The sequence below is a fragment of the Siniperca chuatsi genome, linkage group LG2 (assembly GCF_020085105.1).
Source record: "Siniperca chuatsi isolate FFG_IHB_CAS linkage group LG2, ASM2008510v1, whole genome shotgun sequence".
Taxonomy (NCBI): domain Eukaryota; kingdom Metazoa; phylum Chordata; class Actinopteri; order Centrarchiformes; family Sinipercidae; genus Siniperca; species Siniperca chuatsi.
Window position 1 is genome coordinate 34,381,985 of NC_058043.1, and position 18,375 is coordinate 34,400,359.

General features: G+C 42.3%; 1 protein-coding gene across 2 annotated transcripts; it reads left to right on the forward strand.

Annotated features, from left to right (window-relative positions):
• The first annotated feature begins 1,196 nt into the window (after nucleotides 1-1,196).
• Nucleotides 1,197-14,894, forward strand: cldn19 (claudin 19). 2 transcript variants are annotated; one of them, XM_044171745.1, is made up of 5 exons: nucleotides 1,197-1,992; nucleotides 6,764-6,928; nucleotides 7,280-7,364; nucleotides 9,138-9,284; nucleotides 13,953-14,894. In XM_044171745.1, exons 1-5 carry the CDS (start codon nucleotides 1,770-1,772, stop codon nucleotides 13,999-14,001), a joined length of 669 nt encoding a protein of 222 aa, XP_044027680.1. In that variant the 5' UTR covers nucleotides 1,197-1,769; the 3' UTR covers nucleotides 14,002-14,894. The 2 variants fall into 2 exon arrangements, with proteins under 2 accessions (XP_044027680.1, XP_044027689.1); XM_044171754.1 differs by having other exon boundaries at nucleotides 1,204-1,992; nucleotides 13,438-14,894.
• Nucleotides 14,895-18,375: the final 3,481 nt, after the last annotated feature.

The window sequence follows — 18,375 nt, forward strand, 5'->3', positions numbered from 1 at the left end:
TCTATCCAAATGTGTGCGAATTTGTGTGCGTGTGTGTAGTGAAGGGTCTTCAAGGCCATGGTGGTGCCGGATAAGTGAGGTCACATGCATGTTCACATGTTCTGGTGTTTTTTTCATGTTATGGTAGATCAAGTTGAAGTTCAACGTGGAATTGGTTGGAGAGGTAAGAAAAGAAACAAAAGGGCAAACAGGAAATACAAACTACAATTAGACCACCAACAACATCCTGCTTTATATTTCTTCTATTTATTCTTAGGTGAGTAATATTTTCATACACCCAAAGTCTGTTGAAAACACCCTTGAGAGTATAGGCAAGAACATGGTTGTTGTGTAGACAGGCTGTATGTGTGTGTGTGTGTGTGTGTGTGTGCAGGGTGGGGGTGAGACATGTCTCTTACAGATGTGAGAAAATGGCCATGTCTCTGAGACCAAGTGTGTCGACAGTCTAATTGGCAGAATAGAATTACTGAGTTAGTTAGTTAGTGACCTGAAGTTGAGTTGAAGCAGAGCTGATAGAGCGCGCAACTGTGGGAAAACAGGTTTCTGCACTCTCCGCAGACACAAAACACTGGAGTGTGTCTGCATTTACAGCTCGTAAGGATGTACAGTCGGGTGAACTCTCACTCGCTCTCTCTCTTTCTCGCTCTTCATTTGTCGGGGTTGCCATGGTGACGGGGGAGGCTTGCCTCGGCGGCCCATAATTTCCAGAGAGCCTGTCTGGATGTGACACGTCCTTTTCAGCCAGGCATTGTTTAGATGCTGATTTACGTGTGTTTGTTGCACTCCACCTCCCACCTCCTCCACACGTCCAGCAGGGGCGGCAAACTTTTAAAGGATCGATGCATCCAATACCTGGTAAAACAGCATGTTGAAGTTTTGTTGAAGGGTTTGATGGAATGACTAAGATACAAAGTCAAACTCCTCAAGTGGATTGGAATAATTTTGCAAGAAATGCTTGACTCTTTTTTGTTAACGAACTTCATTATGACTTTACCTATGCTGTTTTCCCTCCTGAGCAACATCGTTAGCTTTTTCTGTCCCTCTCTGTTTGAAACGGTGCTTATTTTCCCCACCAGCCCGTCCCTCTTTCCTCCCAGTAGGCGTTCCTACATCACTCAGGAGTCCAATCACAGGCCAGCCCTTTACCCCATCCCTCTGTGGTCAGCCTGTTAAAGACTTTTTGTGTTCACGTTTTTTTTTCTTTTTACTTTTTTTTCTGCTACCCCTCATTGAGCCACTTGAGCCTGGAGCAGATGGAAAGATTGTAGTCGGGGGGAAGTAAGCAAGCAGCAGAGAGAGAGAGAATTGAAAGAAGCCATGCAAAGGGTGAGGCAGCCCAGCGACGATGCTTGTTGAACTGAACCACTGAATACCAGAAAGCCTTTCTTCCACTTTGACTGAGCCCCAGAGAGAACAAGGAATCAGACAGGACAGCACTGAGGGGAGACATCAACTCATCGCTCCAGCTGACGGGCAAAAACCAGCCCAGGACGTGGAGAGCAAAAGAAAGAAAGAAAGCCTTAAGACAAGGAGAAAGAGGGGAACTCTACAGATGAGAGTTAAAGCAGAGAGGCAGAAGGAGATGCTCAGAGGGACCAGACAGTGAAGAGAAAAGAGAAACAAGTAACAGGATTGCTACAGGTGTGTCCTCAAAGACCGCTCAAAGAAAGGGCAACACGCCAGAGTCACCCGAACAAAAGCTGTTGCAAGTGAAACAGGGAGTGAAAGAGCGAGAGCAGACACAAGCAGAGGGACAGAGCTAGAGAAGGATGGCCAACTCAGGGCTCCAGTTGTTGGGTTATTTCCTGGCGTTGGGCGGCTGGATCGGCATCATCTCCACCACCGCCTTGCCCCAGTGGAAGCAGTCGTCGTACGCCGGCGATGCCATCATCACAGCCGTGGGTCTGTACGAGGGGCTGTGGATGAGCTGCGCCTCGCAGAGTACAGGGCAGGTGCAGTGCAAGATCTTTGACTCCATGCTCTCGCTGGACAGTGAGTACCACGTTTGAATTTGGCTCGACAAAACCTGACTAACTTGTTGAGGCTTGTTACTCTGATCCCCCCCTCTTAGATTATGAACTACTGAAACTATTTGATAAAACTTATATGCTCATACAGGCATACTGTGATTATTATTATCATATGTGAAACATGATATAACTAACAAAATGGGACACTGTGTAATTGAGTAAGTGATATACGCTGGATAATTTGTCAGATGATGTTAAAAGCATAGTTATAATTCAAGTAAGGCAATAATCTGCTTGTAAAGCATCACCAAGAAAGGTTTCTTTAATTCTTTTAATTACACTCTATACCTTACACATTGCTTTCTTTCTTGGCTGCTCGCATTTCATTTTCTTAAATAATCGTCTTTTTGATAAGCCACTTTTGTGTGAGTTTTCATCAGACAGGATGCCAAAAGAAAGTGAAAACCTTTGCTTTCAGTTTGTCTTCCCAAGTTACCCCAAGAAATATCGATGGTGTTGTATTACAAATCACAACAGCAATTGTAGCTGGCCCATTCATAGTAATCAGCAGCAAAAACAGAAGGAAAACGAGTCCCCAAGCCCTCGCTATCTGGGGCGCTTTCAGCTCAGAAGCTGCAAATCTCACTTAAAAGGCTGCTTTTCGAATCTTTAATGAAGTCCAAACCCCAAAACATTGTGAAACATAATGTGTGAGGAGTATGTGTGTGTGTGTGTGTGTGTGTGTGTGTGTGGGGGGTCCGGAATGTGGGGTTCAAACATAAATTAGCTCAGAATATGAGCCTCCTGTCATCTCAAATCTGTAAGTAGGACCTAGTGACTCATAATTAATGGCACACAGATTATAGGAATCCATCCATCTACTGTCTGCTTAAATCATCCTATTAAAGATGTAAATGAAAGACTACGGGGGGGGGGGGCTCGGGCAGAAGTCATTTTCACAAAACAATTGAACGCTGTTTTTCTCTGTGGTTTGAGGCAGAAGTGCTTACGATTCCTGCTGTGGCACACTTGCCTTGAAGCAACAAATGAGGCACTTTGCAAACATTTTGGTGTCTTGGTGTGTCATTATATCAAAACATCTTCTGTGGCGTTCTGTGTGACGGGTGCCCGAGCTGATCTCCTATCTCCTTTGGTGCATTGCAGCAATAAGAACAGCGTATTGTCCTTGCGGATGAATAGGGGCTGTTAGGAGAAGAAAAGGGCAGTGTTGAGCCAAACACCAGAGATATTCCCAGAATGTGCTGTCTTCCCCACACGCGCACATTGTTCCATTTGTCCTTCAACACACCCAGCGAGTACAGATTCAGACTGAAGACAAACACTGAAGGAAATTCTCCCACAGAGACACTCTATGTACCTCTGAATGAACACAGAACTGAAAGGTCGGGACCAAGCATTCTTGATCAATCACACTTTCCCCAGACAGATTATGAAATGGAGCAGATCAGCATCCACTCATGTGTCCGGGCTCAGAAAAGGCACTTCAGGTCTGAATCTTGATTAAACACCCCTCTGTCTAACAGATGCAACAGTAACACTGATGTGAGTTCTGGAGGAACTCTCCTGCCTGGCTACATTCGCAGCAGGAGCAGCATGTGATGGCGGGTATAATTGTTCACCAGACTGTGCTGCGCTCTACTGATGCGGCCAAGCAACCGTAGTGGAAACTGTTGGATCTGCTGCAGGTTTACTGAGTATTTTGCTCAAAAGGGAGCTGATGATCAGGATAATGCACGGCTGAGAAGGTAGACTATTATTGTCAGAAGAGTGTGGTGCTGAAAGGACAGCTCTTCAGAACAAGAAACATCTGAGCATGATATTAGAGACACATTGTCCAACCTCTGCTAATCTGTTTCTGTCACCATGCATCATTATCTTGTATTCACTTTAATGTTAAAGGCAACATTTATGGTCTTTCTTGTTTCCACTTCTGTAATGTGAAGTCACGTGTAATTTTGCTTGCTGAATGCAGCTTGAGATTCAGTAGATGAGGACACCGCACTTTGTAAAATTGTCACTGTTAATTTAACAACAATGCAGTGTAGTGTTTCTCTCAGTTTACACTCATAATAGTTAATTTAACACTTAATCATAACACAGGCTGGTGATATATGTTTCTTATGGCAGACAAATCCCATAAAAAGACCAAAACCGTCAATGTGTTAGTCCGCCTCGCAATACTTTCTGACTTCCCTACCCATCTGTGGCACTCAGCTCCAAGCCCATTGGTTCCTACTAGATGAATCCACATGTGGTGCTGTAGTGAGTGTTTGGGGCAGCAGGACGGTGTGTGTGGGGCTGAGTCAGAATAAACTACAGAGTGTGTGTTCATGGTGATGAAGGAACATGTCGCCCAGTGCAGCAGAGCGGCTCGCTGATGTGTTTTAATAGTTTCTGGACGACAGTGGAGGAAGAAGACCCATCAGCTGTGACACACACACAACACTCGTTAGTTGGATCAGTTCATTGTTGCTTTTGGTCTTTTCATAACAGATTTGTTGACAATAAGAAAAGGTGGTGTGGTGTGTGTGTTTGTGTCCGCATAGTGAGAAAAACCAGCATCTATACCAGTCTCGCTGTAACACATTTTCCTGTGTTATTTGTTAGCTTTAAGCGGTTAGGATAACTGGGATACCACCCTGTTTACTTAAAAGTGAACTATGAAACTGGTTAAGGAAAATTCCGTTTTTGCCAAATAAAGTGTGTTAATGTAATCAAGGGCATCGAATTAGTGAGTTTGTGTTTTGGGTTTGAGGTGAAAGTGGACTGGAAAAGGGCTGGAGTCAAATATGAGTTTCATTTAAAGTTGGGTAGTGAGGGGGCAAACAGATATTACGTACGATAGAGTCACAAGTGACCTCACAATGGGCGCTTACAGTGCCTACACACACACCAGGAAGCACACACACTCATTGAAAGCTGGTGGCTGGCACTGCCAACCTTGGCACTGGAAAGAGAGGGCCTAGTGGGTGAACTAGCCTCCCCCCCACCTCCCTCCCTCCTTTTAGCCTCTCATTCACCCCAACGGCACCCGAACACCCTTCTGGTTTGTCACCGACTGAAACGGGTCAGAGTGGTGTCATTTAGCACCGGCCTGGACCTCCGTACGCCCTCTGAAGAAAAGAGAATGCCCAGAGTGGATGAAAGAAACGAAAATCAAATGTCTCTCTGTTGAGGACTGTTCAGATACTCCCTCAAAAGGACCTCTGGAGCCATAAATCAGACCCATCCTCTCCCCCCATCATAAGTCCCTTCAGATCAGCCTCTGAAATGCTACTTCACTGCTGCACCATGAATGATGGTGTGTGTATTTCTGTCACTATGACGAATGAGGACTTTAGGTTCCTGCACAGGCTGTTGCTCAACAGCTCTTTTTGAAGGGACTTTCTTCTTTCTAACACATACAGTCACATTCTATTCTAGTTTAGTGTGAATTTTTATTCTTGGAACCAGTAGTTTGACGAGAATAAGTTAATGCAAGGTCCACTTACTCTGAAGACTGTGAGATGCTGTTGAAAGAAGCCAGTAACCAGGAGTTAAGATTGTTTTTGTCAAACTATTCTGGTTGAGAGTGAAAATGAATTCTTGACCGTGGAAACAGTTGTTTGACAAAACAAATATCTTAACTCAACGTCCACTTACTAGGTTTTTTCTTGAGCTGTGACGATGGTGAGATGCATTTGCAAGCTTTAGAAAACAAGACTGGGCTGAAACCTGGTATATCCTGCTGAAGCCTGTTCAGTTGTGTTTGTGGCTTTAATTTGATTCTTGTGTCTTCTCCTGTGATGTTTAAGCACTGGCTTAAACTTCTAGTCATTGTTATTTGAAGCTTATGCCTCTGACCCCGGCTGTTAAACCTGTATGAAAAGCTCTGTAATGTTTACTTTAATTACCATATTTGTCAGCTTTGTCAGATATCAGAATCAGGATATTGAACTTGGCATGTTTTCTACCGCTGCTGGGATTTCAACAATCCCCGTGCTTGTTGTAAATAAGACACACTCCATCAGTATTTTCACAGTATCATTAAGCACTTAGCATTGCTTTCGCGTCAACACGTTTGTGAGCGGCTGTGTTTGAGGCAGAAATGTCTGATGATGAAAACAATCTTGCTTTGTGACAAAGCCACACTAATCCCACTGTGTGAAACATGTAAGGCAGGCCCTCCTACAGCTGCTCTGTGTGAGAGAGAGAGCGCCTTGTGTGTTTCATCTGTGTCTATTCCACCTACAGTAATTGCGTGTATGCAGATATTGTGCATTTGCACATATGTGTGTGTGTAAATATGTGTAAATATGTTCCTCCCACTAAGTTATGTGTGTGCTGAGGCCCGTGTGGGCGGCACATTAGACTTCTGAGAAGGCAAAACCACACTGGAATGATCTGGAGAAGATTTGGAGGATCATTTAAGGTCCCAGAGCTTGGCCAAGAAATTCACCTCTGGAAATGAAAAAGCTGGAATTACCCTGCTGGAAAATAGGACAGCGGTGGACGCTCCCTAATGAGCTTTCTGTCGTAAATGCATGCGGTCTCCCATCAGTCCTGCGTGGCATGTGTAGCTTCATTCCCTTATAATTATCACTTCAATGTCCAGAAATGTCTGTTTTATTCCAAGTGATGGACTAAAAGATTTGTTTTCTCATCTCCACACCACATCTCCTCCCTCTCCTTCCCTTTATTTCTGGCCCTCCCTTTCTTTCATATCTTCTATTGTATCACTATCATTCTATCATCACCATTCTCTGCCTCCTCCTTTCCTTTTCTTTATCTAGTCCACATCCAGACATGTCGGGCCCTTATGGTAGTGTCAGTGCTGCTGGGCTTTATCGGCATCATCGTCAGTGTGGTGGGCATGAAGTGCACTAAGGTGGGAGATAACAACCCAGCCACCAAAACCCGCATCGCTGTGACCGGAGGAGCTCTCTTCCTGCTCGCAGGTGTGCTTACTGCTGTGTGCTGTTAATGCTTTGTTTAGATTGCAAACAAAATATACTGCAGTATCTTCCACAATCAGTGCATTTAGCAGGAGTGGAATGGCATTTTTCTAGCCTGACTCTCTCACTAAGGGTCTTCTGGGTAATTAGAGTTGGTAAACAGGAAGTGGTCATTTTAGAGGCATTAGCCACTGACCTCCGACATAAACCACAAGCCCAGGGGAGAAAATTAACTAAATAAGCATTCCTCAATTCATTTGTGTGTTGTTGTAGCTACTGCATGTACTGAATGTTTGCAGGCTTAGTTCACACTGAGAACTACTACACTCTTATTAATCTTTTCTCCCTCCACAGGTCTATGCACACTGGTGTCTGTTTCCTGGTATGCCACTCAGGTGTCCTATCTGTTCTTCAACCCAAATACACCGCCGAACGCCAGGTATGTAAAAGACCTGCTGCCAGCTGCTGAACATCTGCAACCCTCAATAACATCCGTAGCTCTAACCCTAACTCAGACGGGAGATTATGCGAGCAACCTTCCCTGCCGTAGTCCTTTACTAATCAAATGCTCAGAAATATTCTTCTCAAGATTTGAGCTCAACAGTGAAAAGGGAAGTTGTGGTTGTCAGCCTGGGAGCCTTGTTAATGACCGATGGTGAATGTGACACATTTTCTTCAGCATCTATGCATGTGCCATTTCAATTCTTACTGTCATTATTATTTATATTGGCTGAGAAAAGGGCATTTTCCTGCATACACTCTACTGCGTGACTGTTTTGAGACAATATGAGCAAATGTGGACAGTTTCTTTACATAATCCAAAACCCATCAAAATATCCATTGGAGGTTTTGTTATAGGATTAACACGGCACAATCCACTGGGTTAACCTCTTAATACTGTCATGCTGTGCTAACATTTCTGATGTGATGGGTGTGTGTGAAAAGAGCTAGTCATCACACTATTGCATTTACTGTTTCAGCCTCATTTGAGGCGTTTTGCAGGTAACGAGACAACAAAGTGTTGTGCAACTGTGCGATGTTTGCTCGAATCGATGTTGAGGAGAGGATGTGTGGAGGTAGAAAAGAGAAACTAACAGAAAGGGAAGATGTCTGATCCGTTCAGTGTTTACACAACAGCAGTGAAATCATTTGGAAGTTTGGTGTTTCATTTCTCTCTCTCTCTCTCTCTCTCTCTCTCTCTCTCTCTCTCTCTTGCTTACTCTCCCACTCTCTTTTTATCTTGTTGTTGACATATTTGACAACTCTATCTCATATTTTTAGACCCGTCTGAAGCTGGATATGTAACAGTTGTTTTACATTAAAATAAATTACCATCCCATGTCCTAATATTGATTCTGGTGACAGTAATTGGCTCCAGTCTAAAGCAGTGCTGTACAGCAGTTGGAGCAGTTGTGAGGCTTCAGGGCTGCAGAGTTACAGGACCACTGGAAAGTTTTACACGAGGACCCGGGTCTTTTTAGGGACAGGAACTGCAGCCTAAGAACCAAAACTGTAACAAGGTTCCTGCAGTCAAAATGTATGTAATAACCATGGCTATCTTTAACTGCTAACATTAAAACTTAAACATAAACACGGTTAACTTTGCTACTTACAGTTAAAAATGGCTAACAATGGCAGTTGTGCCTGATAAACATGGCTTTCTTTACCTGCCAACATTTCCTAATTATGGCTGATGAACATGGGTAGCTTTAGCAGCTAACAGTTGTATCAGAGCTAATATTACTGTTTTAGTGGCACTTAGCGGCAAAACAGCAAAATAGTATAATAATAAAAAAGTCACAGTATTTTAAGCTCTTAAGTTCTTTTGTAAGTGTTAGCCACTTTGTGTTTTAGCGTGTAGTGAGGATGGAGATACAGAGGCGGCAAGATCTCAAGACAGGCGGTATCATACTCTCATGTTATCAACACAGGTTCATTTTGAGAATTCGTAAAGTGGCTTTTTAAGTCAAACTAATAATTTACACGATCCTGACCTCCCAGTATTTCTTCTATAGACTGTCTTTGATATTTGTGGATATTTCTTGGGTAAAAGTACATGAAATTTCAGCAAGTCTTGTTTTTGACTTCCAACGAGTCTGAGCTAATCCTAATAACATCTCAAAGGAAGTGAAAACAGCAGATCCTCTGACACTCGCAGCCATACTGTATGCCTGTACTTTTTACAACCTTGTCCTCCCTCTTTCTTGCACAGGTACGAGTTCGGCTCGGCCCTGTTTGTGGGCTGGGCGGCGGCCAGTCTGACAGTTCTGGGCGGCTCCTTGCTGTGCTGCTCCTGCTCTAAAGAGGACATGCGAGGGCAGCAATATTACCGGCAATCACAGCCTTCCACAGCCAGGGAGTACGTGTAAAACCCACCCCCTTCAGGCAGCCACCCAAACAGAGAGCATCGGACACGCCCCCCCCCCCCTAAAATTATACCTGCTTAAATGAAACAAAACAAAAAGACTATCATGTACACACATGTAATCTTACAAGCACAAGTACTTACACACTGGCATACATGTGCAGACACAGGTAATCATACAGTAGGCTACACATACAGTGTTACACACAAACACATTACCCACCAGTAGGATGTATTTTTGTAGCTAAAAAAGCTACAAACTTTAATAAATGATTTGTGAGCAGACAACTTACAGATTTCATGTCAATCATCCAGCTGATTTATATAATGATAAGCTTGTATTGTGAACAGAAACCTCTCATGTGCCTTAATGTCATTATTTAATCTACTAGAAATTAGTGCAGCTGCTTAAATCCGACCCCATCACATCTACTCACTCTGAGTCATCCATTTTCTGAGAGATATAAAGGAAACAAATCCAAACATTTGTTTCTTGGTACAGCAAAACTACATTTAAAGTATAATATACTCAGAGAGAATGGACATGGAGCTAGAATACTGGTACTGCAAAACTTGCTGAACTTTTATTAGCATGTCCTATGCTTCCTGGTTGGAGCTACATCTGTGTTTTGCCTCCATATTGCTTTGTGTGTTCACACTCCACTGGTGCAGTTATGTTGTGCAAAGGAAGAGCCCCAAACTACTGTGCAAAACTCGGAAAAGTTACTGAGATGCTCCTCTGCTGTTGTGGGAGAAACAGGTTGGCTGTCTGTACAATCTCACCCAGGAAAACAGGTCAGTTAGGCGTGATCACAGCGGACACTGATTTCTCCTGCTCAGACTCAAAGCACAGCTGCAGATAAACAGAGAGCAAGAGAGGCACACGGCAGAGGAGCTTTACTGTGGAGCAACTATCCAGTTAGCAGTACCTAACCTAATGCAATAAAGAAGAATGATGTTCTGAAAAGAAAAATGAGCAAGATAAAATGACCCGCCTAATTGCACTTGATGAAAAACAAATAATGTAGATAAAGCTTCGATAAACTTTACTCACATGGAGACCAAGACCGTAGCCAGAATTTTAGAAATTCAGAGGTCAGAGGCCCCCCTCCCTGAGTCTAAATGACACTGGAGTCAGCCTATAACATATCCACCAAGTGGACACTGTTTCATTAGCTACAGCCCTGATGAAGACAGCTTACGTGTGATTAAACCGACCAAAATGACTGACAATAAAGAAGCAGGTGTGTTCAGTGTCCTATGTAATGAAGGCCTCAGGCAGCCATTTGGTAATAGCTGAGGAACTTCCTCATTTTATATAGTGCTGTTTTACACAACAATCACTAGATGAGAGCTGCACATGAAGACACGATCTGAACTGCAGGAGTGGAGGTGAATTGTTAGTAAAGGTATAATGCTGTTGATGATCATTTCACCATTTTACTCTACACTAAGAGAGAGTGGAGGTTCTCATCGACACATATCACCATGTTCCATATACTAACACCATCACTCCAGATTCATACACTCCTTCATCTCATGATCTCTTGTATAACCAAACCATTTCCCAACATCCAAGCTATTTCATATACTTCTCACACAACTATAATCTTACTGGGGATCATAAACTATAAGACACTAGTACAGTAAGCCATGATGGTTAAAAACAGAGTTGTAAATAATATAAACCATGTCACATTTAACTTCACTGCAGTAGAACGACAGGTGTTCTGCAAACCACTGACTACTCCATGAGGATGAATTACAATAGATGCCAGCAGCATTTTTAAAATCTGCTTCACATTAGAGCCTGTAAAACTCAACAACATGTCTAAATTGGCTCCCAAGTTCCCTCTTGTTGCTCCCACATCACTTTGCCTTCACGTGTGTTTCTAAAAGAGCTGGTCCATCACTGTTCCAGATATTAAAGCCATTCATTTTTCTTAGAAAAATGAATGGCTTTAATATCCCAGTCCCCCCATTTCCCGGTCATACGGCCTCTCTTCTTGGTAGACACTTGTTTGTGGAGCACTATGTTATTCTCAGCTTGGGGGGTTGTAGGTCTATAGGAAATTCCATGTGCCCTTTAAATAGACAGGGATGCCAGGCGTCACTGGTCTGTCAGAAGCCGCTGTGCTTTGAATAGGGACTGCGCAACAACAAGTCTGATAAAACTACCTGTAAAGCTATGTCCTAGAAAATAAAATATACATTTAAAGTAATAATTTGACATTTTGGGAAATATGAGTATTTGCTGTCTTGCTGGAAGTTAGATGAGAAGATCAATGCGACTTTCATAACTGTCACTTTCAGCCAGGAGACGGTTAGCTTAGCATAGCAGACTGGAAGTATGGGGAAACAGCTAGCCTGGCTCTGTCTAAAGGTAAAAAACACACAAAGCATAACATCTTAAAGGAGCTATAAGTGTCATTCACTGCCACTAAATGTCGCACTAGAGCACCAGCATCTCAGACCAAAACAAATGGGCGCTATGGGGCACCAGACTCCATTGAGAAAAACAGTAATTTTACCTTGCAGATCATCGTAAAACACACTTCTTTCAAACTGGACAGAAACAAAATAAAACTCACCAAAACCATCTTTGTTAGTCTTTCCACTGTTCCAACAGTCACCAGCTCTGGTTTGGACCCTTTAAGGTCCAGTGTGGAGGATTTAGTGGCATCTAGCGGTGAAATTGCAGTTTGCAACCATTTGAATAGCGCTCACCTCACTCTTCCCTTGCGAGCATGTAGGAGAAACTATGGTGGCCATGAAACTCGCAAAAAAAAAAAACCTAACAGCCCTATCTAGAGCCAGTGATTGGTTTTTCCGTTCTGGGCTACTGTAGAAACATGGCAGTGCAACATGGCGACCTCCGTGGAAGGGGACCTGCTCCCTCTGTAGAGAAAAACGGCTTATTTTAAGGTAAAAACACAGCAATTCTTATTTTCAGGTGATTATACACTAATGAAAACATACTGCCAATAGCCCCTCCTAAACGTTACATACTGGACCTTTAACTCACCGAAATATTCTGGTTCTACGCCGCAATGGGCTGCAATGGCTGGACAAATGCGCCTGTCAAAGCACGTCCACTAAAAGTGCTTGTTTTTGCCAGTTTGCTCAGATTGTTATTCTAAGTGTCTGACAACATTATGAATAGGATCGCTACACAGATAGACTTTTAAGTTAAACAGTAAGATCGTTTTTGTCTAACCAGAAACAGCTGTTTTATCACTCTTTTTACCTCGCAGACCATCGTTAAACACACTTCATTCAAACTCTACAGAAACAAAATAAAACTCACCAAAACCGACTTTGTTAGTCTTTCCACTGTTCTGACAATCACCAGCTCTGGTTTGGTCCAAATAAATCCTTAATTCACAGTGTTAGATGAGAAAGGAAACAGCCGTTCTTCCTCACAGACGAACAGTTTGACAGGGATGGACTCACATGCACACACGGCTGCATAAACACCGCACAGACAAGCTGCGATAACAACACAGCCAGAGGGGGTGTAATCTTCCTCTGCTAGGACGCCATTACTCCACTATATCTTTACATGGCAAATAGTCGGCTATATTAATGTTCCAAATCTCATTTACAGAACCTTTAAGTACTGAGCTTTAGAGGTGCTGGCAGGTAGATTTTGTTACTTTTGGACAGAGCCAGTCTTGCTGTTTCCCCCTGTTTATACTGTTTATGCTAAACTAAGCTAGCTCTACTGGCTCTCGCTTCATATTTAGCATACAGATATGAGAGCGGTATCAACATTCTCATCTAACTCTCAGCAAGAAAGTGAATAAGCATATTTCCCAAAATGTCAAACTATTCCTTAAAAAACAGTCCATGAACTAGCAGCTAACTTAAGTACAGCCAGAGAAATATGACTTAATGTGTTGTCTTTCACCTTTATCAATCAGTCCATCATGCTGTACTGGCTAGCTGACATGTAGCATCACCTCCCATGCTCCTTCTCATTGTCTTTCCATCCTTTTTGCTAACATCTTTATAATCATTAAGCATCCTGTTTTCTTTCTAACACTTCATAGATGTGAGAATCTGAGAGATCTTGATGTGTCTTATTTCCCCTCATGTCCTCTAATCCTGTTCTTCTCTGACTGTCTTCTTCTCTCCTCTAATTCAGGGCAGAGTTGTTGAGTGAAACTAGTTTCCCTGACTGATCAGCCCCCGTTATCGAGGACTGTCCGACTGTCCAACCACTGTCTTCCCACTTTTTTCCCTGTTACCTCTTAGACCCCAAATTAGGACCCCTTGTAGTAGAATATTCCCCTTTCCTTTCAGTTTTAATGGGAACCAAGATGCATTATCTTCTCCCATTTTCCCCTACCCTCTGAGCCTTTTCTGTAAATATGGACTCTTAAAGGACATGTGATCAGACCTTCTATTTAAGAAACGGGGTGGCCTCCTTCATTTCAGCCTGTCAACCCTCTACTACACCCCCCACACCCCCCTCTGTCCCATTATTGGCCGAAAGTTAACAATGAGTTGAAACCCTTTGTGGTTTTGTTGCGCTGATTTATGATTTCACTTATATCCTATGACCTCTGGGTTTTTTTGTAAATGTATCTTTTGGGTTATTTTGTTCACTGTGACTGTACTTTGACTGAAACGTGTCTTTTTTTCCCTTTTGAATTGCAGACCAAATGTTAAAAGTACCCCACCAGAGAAAAGGGAGCAGTACTTGTAGTTTGGGAGAGTCTTCTGGCATTACCGTGGTTTAGATTCTGTCGACAGACAGAACCCTCTCACTGAGGAATTCAAAACAGACAAACAGACACCATTAAAGAAAGAGTTTATGAACAACAACCTTTCAAGCATATTACAGCAACATAAATTAGAGCCTTTGTTGAAGTAAAAGTAAGTAAATTGTTTGGGGAGATTTTATGAAATAGTTGTTACGGGGGATTGACAAAGACGATATCTTTGTCTTGTCTGTTTTGTTGACTTTGGGAGGGACAGTCATTCAGGGTATGTTTTCTATAACATGTTAAAATGCCCGGGTGTATATACCACCTTCTCTATCCTTTTTTTTTCACTACATGTATAATGTTTTACTACAGTGCCTTATAACACATGTTTGTGCACATGTATGTTTATGAATTCTTTATAGTCTCCCATCCCATCAGAGGGATGTGTGCCCATAGTTCCTCTGCCAGCAGTTCTGTATGCCTTTATTTTTATTATTGTTGGATTTCTGAAAATGAATGTGAAGCTACTCTGCAGCACCACTTACGAAACAACAAAGACATACCTACGATAGATCTTCAGCATGGTGCCTTATGCCACTGTTTGTAAAAAGCTGTGTGCCTGGATTGAGGATATACCCAGTACATTCATTTTGTTTTGTTAAGTGCCAATATGATTTTGTGTGAATGACAAGGATGTACTGTACTGTGTGCTGTCTCCTGTACTAAGAACGCCAGTTTGCTGAGTGTTCAAATGCCCTTCTGATGCCTGCATTTATTTACCATGCCATTTCTTTCTCTAATATTTACCTCCTCGATGTTGTGTATCATCTCATTTACAGTATAGCCCTGTCTGTTTCTTTTAGAATAAAGTAAACAGAGACATAAAAATGGATCTGGCAATGAGTCAGTGCTAGTTGTTTTCTAACTTTTCAGCCTCACCTGACTTTTGGCCCACTCCCCCCACATGTTCCTCTTTTCCAGTTCAAATACTTCTTTTGCACCCTGTTGTTCAATAATTGCAGACGTGGAATTTCACTTCTGCTCCACTGGACTGTGGCACATTCTCAAGGGCGGACTCACAAAGTTAACTTGTTCACCAATGCTACAACTGACAGGCTTGAATTTTCTTCTTTTGTTGTGTTTCACCTATGACGCATTTGTTAAATCATGAACTTGGAGGGATAGTAACACAAAGAGGGAATTTCGTACAGAATAAACCAATACCCACCCACCAAAAACTATGACATTAACTCAAGAATCAAAATTTGCCAAACAACCTTGGGAAGCTGAGATCAAAGGTTCAGCTTTATGAAAATGCATTCTCTTTATGTAAATGTCCTGGAGACAACACATCGTGTTCTTTTTGTTTCCCCCACTATGTAAAAGCCGATTGGCACAGCCTTCCGATTATATATGACTGTACTGATCTAGCAGGACTTCAATAAGAAAAACAACAAAAAAAATCTCAATGTGGCAACGGGCGGAAATGCCCCATCAGAGCTGAGTATATAAATTAGCCACCCGTGCTAAACACACCGCACGTGCAGGCTTGTGAGAAACAAGAAAGTCTGCTACTTTGAGTCCATATGTGTGAACAGCAGAACACTGGAGTCACGTTGGGAAGGGATCTCTTCACGGCCAAAACGGAGGTGGAGGAGTGATTACAGCTACCGATGACTTTCAGTGTGCATATGGACATATTGTATGAAGATAGAGCTGGAAATATGTGAACCTTTTCTTTGAGAAAATCACACAAGCATAAAATAACATTGAAAGATCTTGAAAATGTGGATGATTTGAATGAAATACTATTGATGCAGAGTACAAATAGTGATTAAACATTACTTCAGTACAAATATACGCTCAGTTTCAAAGTTGCTGCAAAAAATGATCTTTTTACCAAAGAGACAAGACAGACTGTCCATGAGAATGCACACAGAGTTAAAATAAGGCAGTTTGAGAAAAATGCACAATGAAGACACCGGTGGTGGGAATAGAGTATGGATGTGAAATCTCACACACACCTGACATGTACGGATGCACCTACACTACCTAGATGACTATACAGTCTGTTCCACAATACTGATGCGTGCCATTTAAGACTATCATGCAAAAAACCCAAATTTTCCATACGGACATTTGCTTTAACTGTATGTACACTATACAGAAGCATTTCACACTAACTGTGATTTATAGCACATTCATAAAACTCCCATCCAAATTAAACACATGTATCAGAGAGATATTCAGCTACGCACACATTTATAAATTCCCTTTTCCTCTAATTGAATATGTTGATATACAGAGCAGTGGTTACTTACATAATGAACCCCATGAACTGAATCTTGCAGCGGAAGCCAAATAATTATAGTAAACACAGGAATGTGTTTTCCCACTTTTAGCTCTCTGAATGATGGATGATGTGTTACACATGCGTTTGATTCGGACTTGCACATCGTGGTAATTTAGGAATGTAAGACTGGAAACTATCTCCTTTATTGCTAAACTGAGGGCAGACATCAGCTCTTTATTGAAGAGTAGCTACAATTCTAGTGATTGTTTATGCAGAAAAATAACCAAAGATGTAATATTCCCATGTTGATAGAACTGTAAGAGAGGTACTGTTGATGATACAGATTTTGTCCACGAAAGCTCTAAATGTAAGTCTTGTAGTTTGAGGCAGACTGTGGTGACGTGACGGTGTTGGTTTGGGCCGGCTGACTGTGAGCGAGTCTCGGTTGCATCCTGAAGGAATCACTGATGTGAGACACGCTCCTGCCTGTCAGTACAGCTGAGGTAAGAGAGCAGAACACACTTCCCACCGTCAGCCAGTAGGAGACCCCAAACTCAAATGTTATTCCTGGCATCCTCAGAGTCACCTGTTAGAGAGACAGATGCAGAAATAATGAAATAAGCACATTATTTCTTTGAATATGCCTTAAACCTTCTACCTGTGATTTTCCCTCCTGCTCTCTCTGGTGGTATTATTAGAAATTCAGTAAGTGTGAAGAAAAAAATGGATACTGCAATTTCAAAACCTACCTTGATTTCTGGGTTTTTAAAATATTCTTTGTGAACACCATTAAACCTGTGCTACAGGCTTGTACCATCCTCCTCTCTGAGACCTTTTCTGTGAACTCCACTGCCTGCTAGCTACATTAGTTAGCAGAGTGTCTAACTGGACCGCAGCGCTTTCAACTTATTATAGCTTGACTTGGCATGAAGCTTAAGTTTCTGCCTGCCAGAAAAACACACTTTGATTGACACACAGCAGATTCAGGAGGAGAATTATCTCAATGCAAAGAGATGGATTCGTCAGTTTCAAATATTTCAACCTACAATTTCCGACTTTCAGAACTTTGTACTAAAAATTCCTTAAACATGCATTAATTTATTTTTTTGTCCAGTTAGGAAAGCGGAAGAGGCTGTAAACACAACAGCAAAATATTATCACCTTATAAAGTTGATATTGTGAACATGTTAGTAAACAGTTGCCTCTTTACACATCCAGCAGACACGGCACAACATTATCATCATTTGGAGTCATGTTTCTGGCCACCTGACGAATGGAAGTCCAATATTCGCTCTCCTTTTAGCTCTGCTTTGGTCTCTACCAACTCCTCAGAAAAATATCTGGCTCTTCAGCTGCTAAATGCCCCACTATGTTCACCAGTCAGTCGCTAACTTTGTCTGTCTGCAGTTTGGTGCTGGGCAGGTAGTGTACTGTGACGGTTGTACGGGAGAGTGGTAAAAGGGGAAGGACCCAAATCTTTGGAGGTCGGCCCGGAAGTTGGGGGCGTGAGCGGGACCGCTCTCAAGGGGCGGCACGGCAATTGATGATCCGACCGTAGATCAGGGAAGGGTGCAGGTGCATTTTATTATTTTCTTCTTTTATTTGGAACTTCCATATACACAAAAACTGTATTTACAGTTTTACTCTCCTCCTCCATGTTTGCGTGTCGCTTTCTTCTTCTGCGGCGGTTGGCAAAACAGCTTAGAGGTGCATTAATTCAATTCAATTAAAATTCTATTCAGTTGGAAGGGCTTTATTGGCATGGAAGTTTCAAGAACAATGTTGCCATGGCATTACCGCCACCAACTAGCGCCCTCACGTCACATGAGAACGTGATAAGTTACCTTGCGAGGCAGCTGGATTCGCGAGATCATGCAAGAATCTCCCCTAAGGGGAGCTGGAAAGGCAGGTGATAATTCGCTGTGGGTTCATCACTTCGAGCGATCTCATTTCACATTGCACACGATCCATGTTACATAAAGAAAATATTGATTAGAGCAGGTTTAAAGTCAATATGTTAGGTTTGTTTAATGGTGTCGGTCTATTAGTAAACTGTAGTTTGAATAATGTTACATGATGT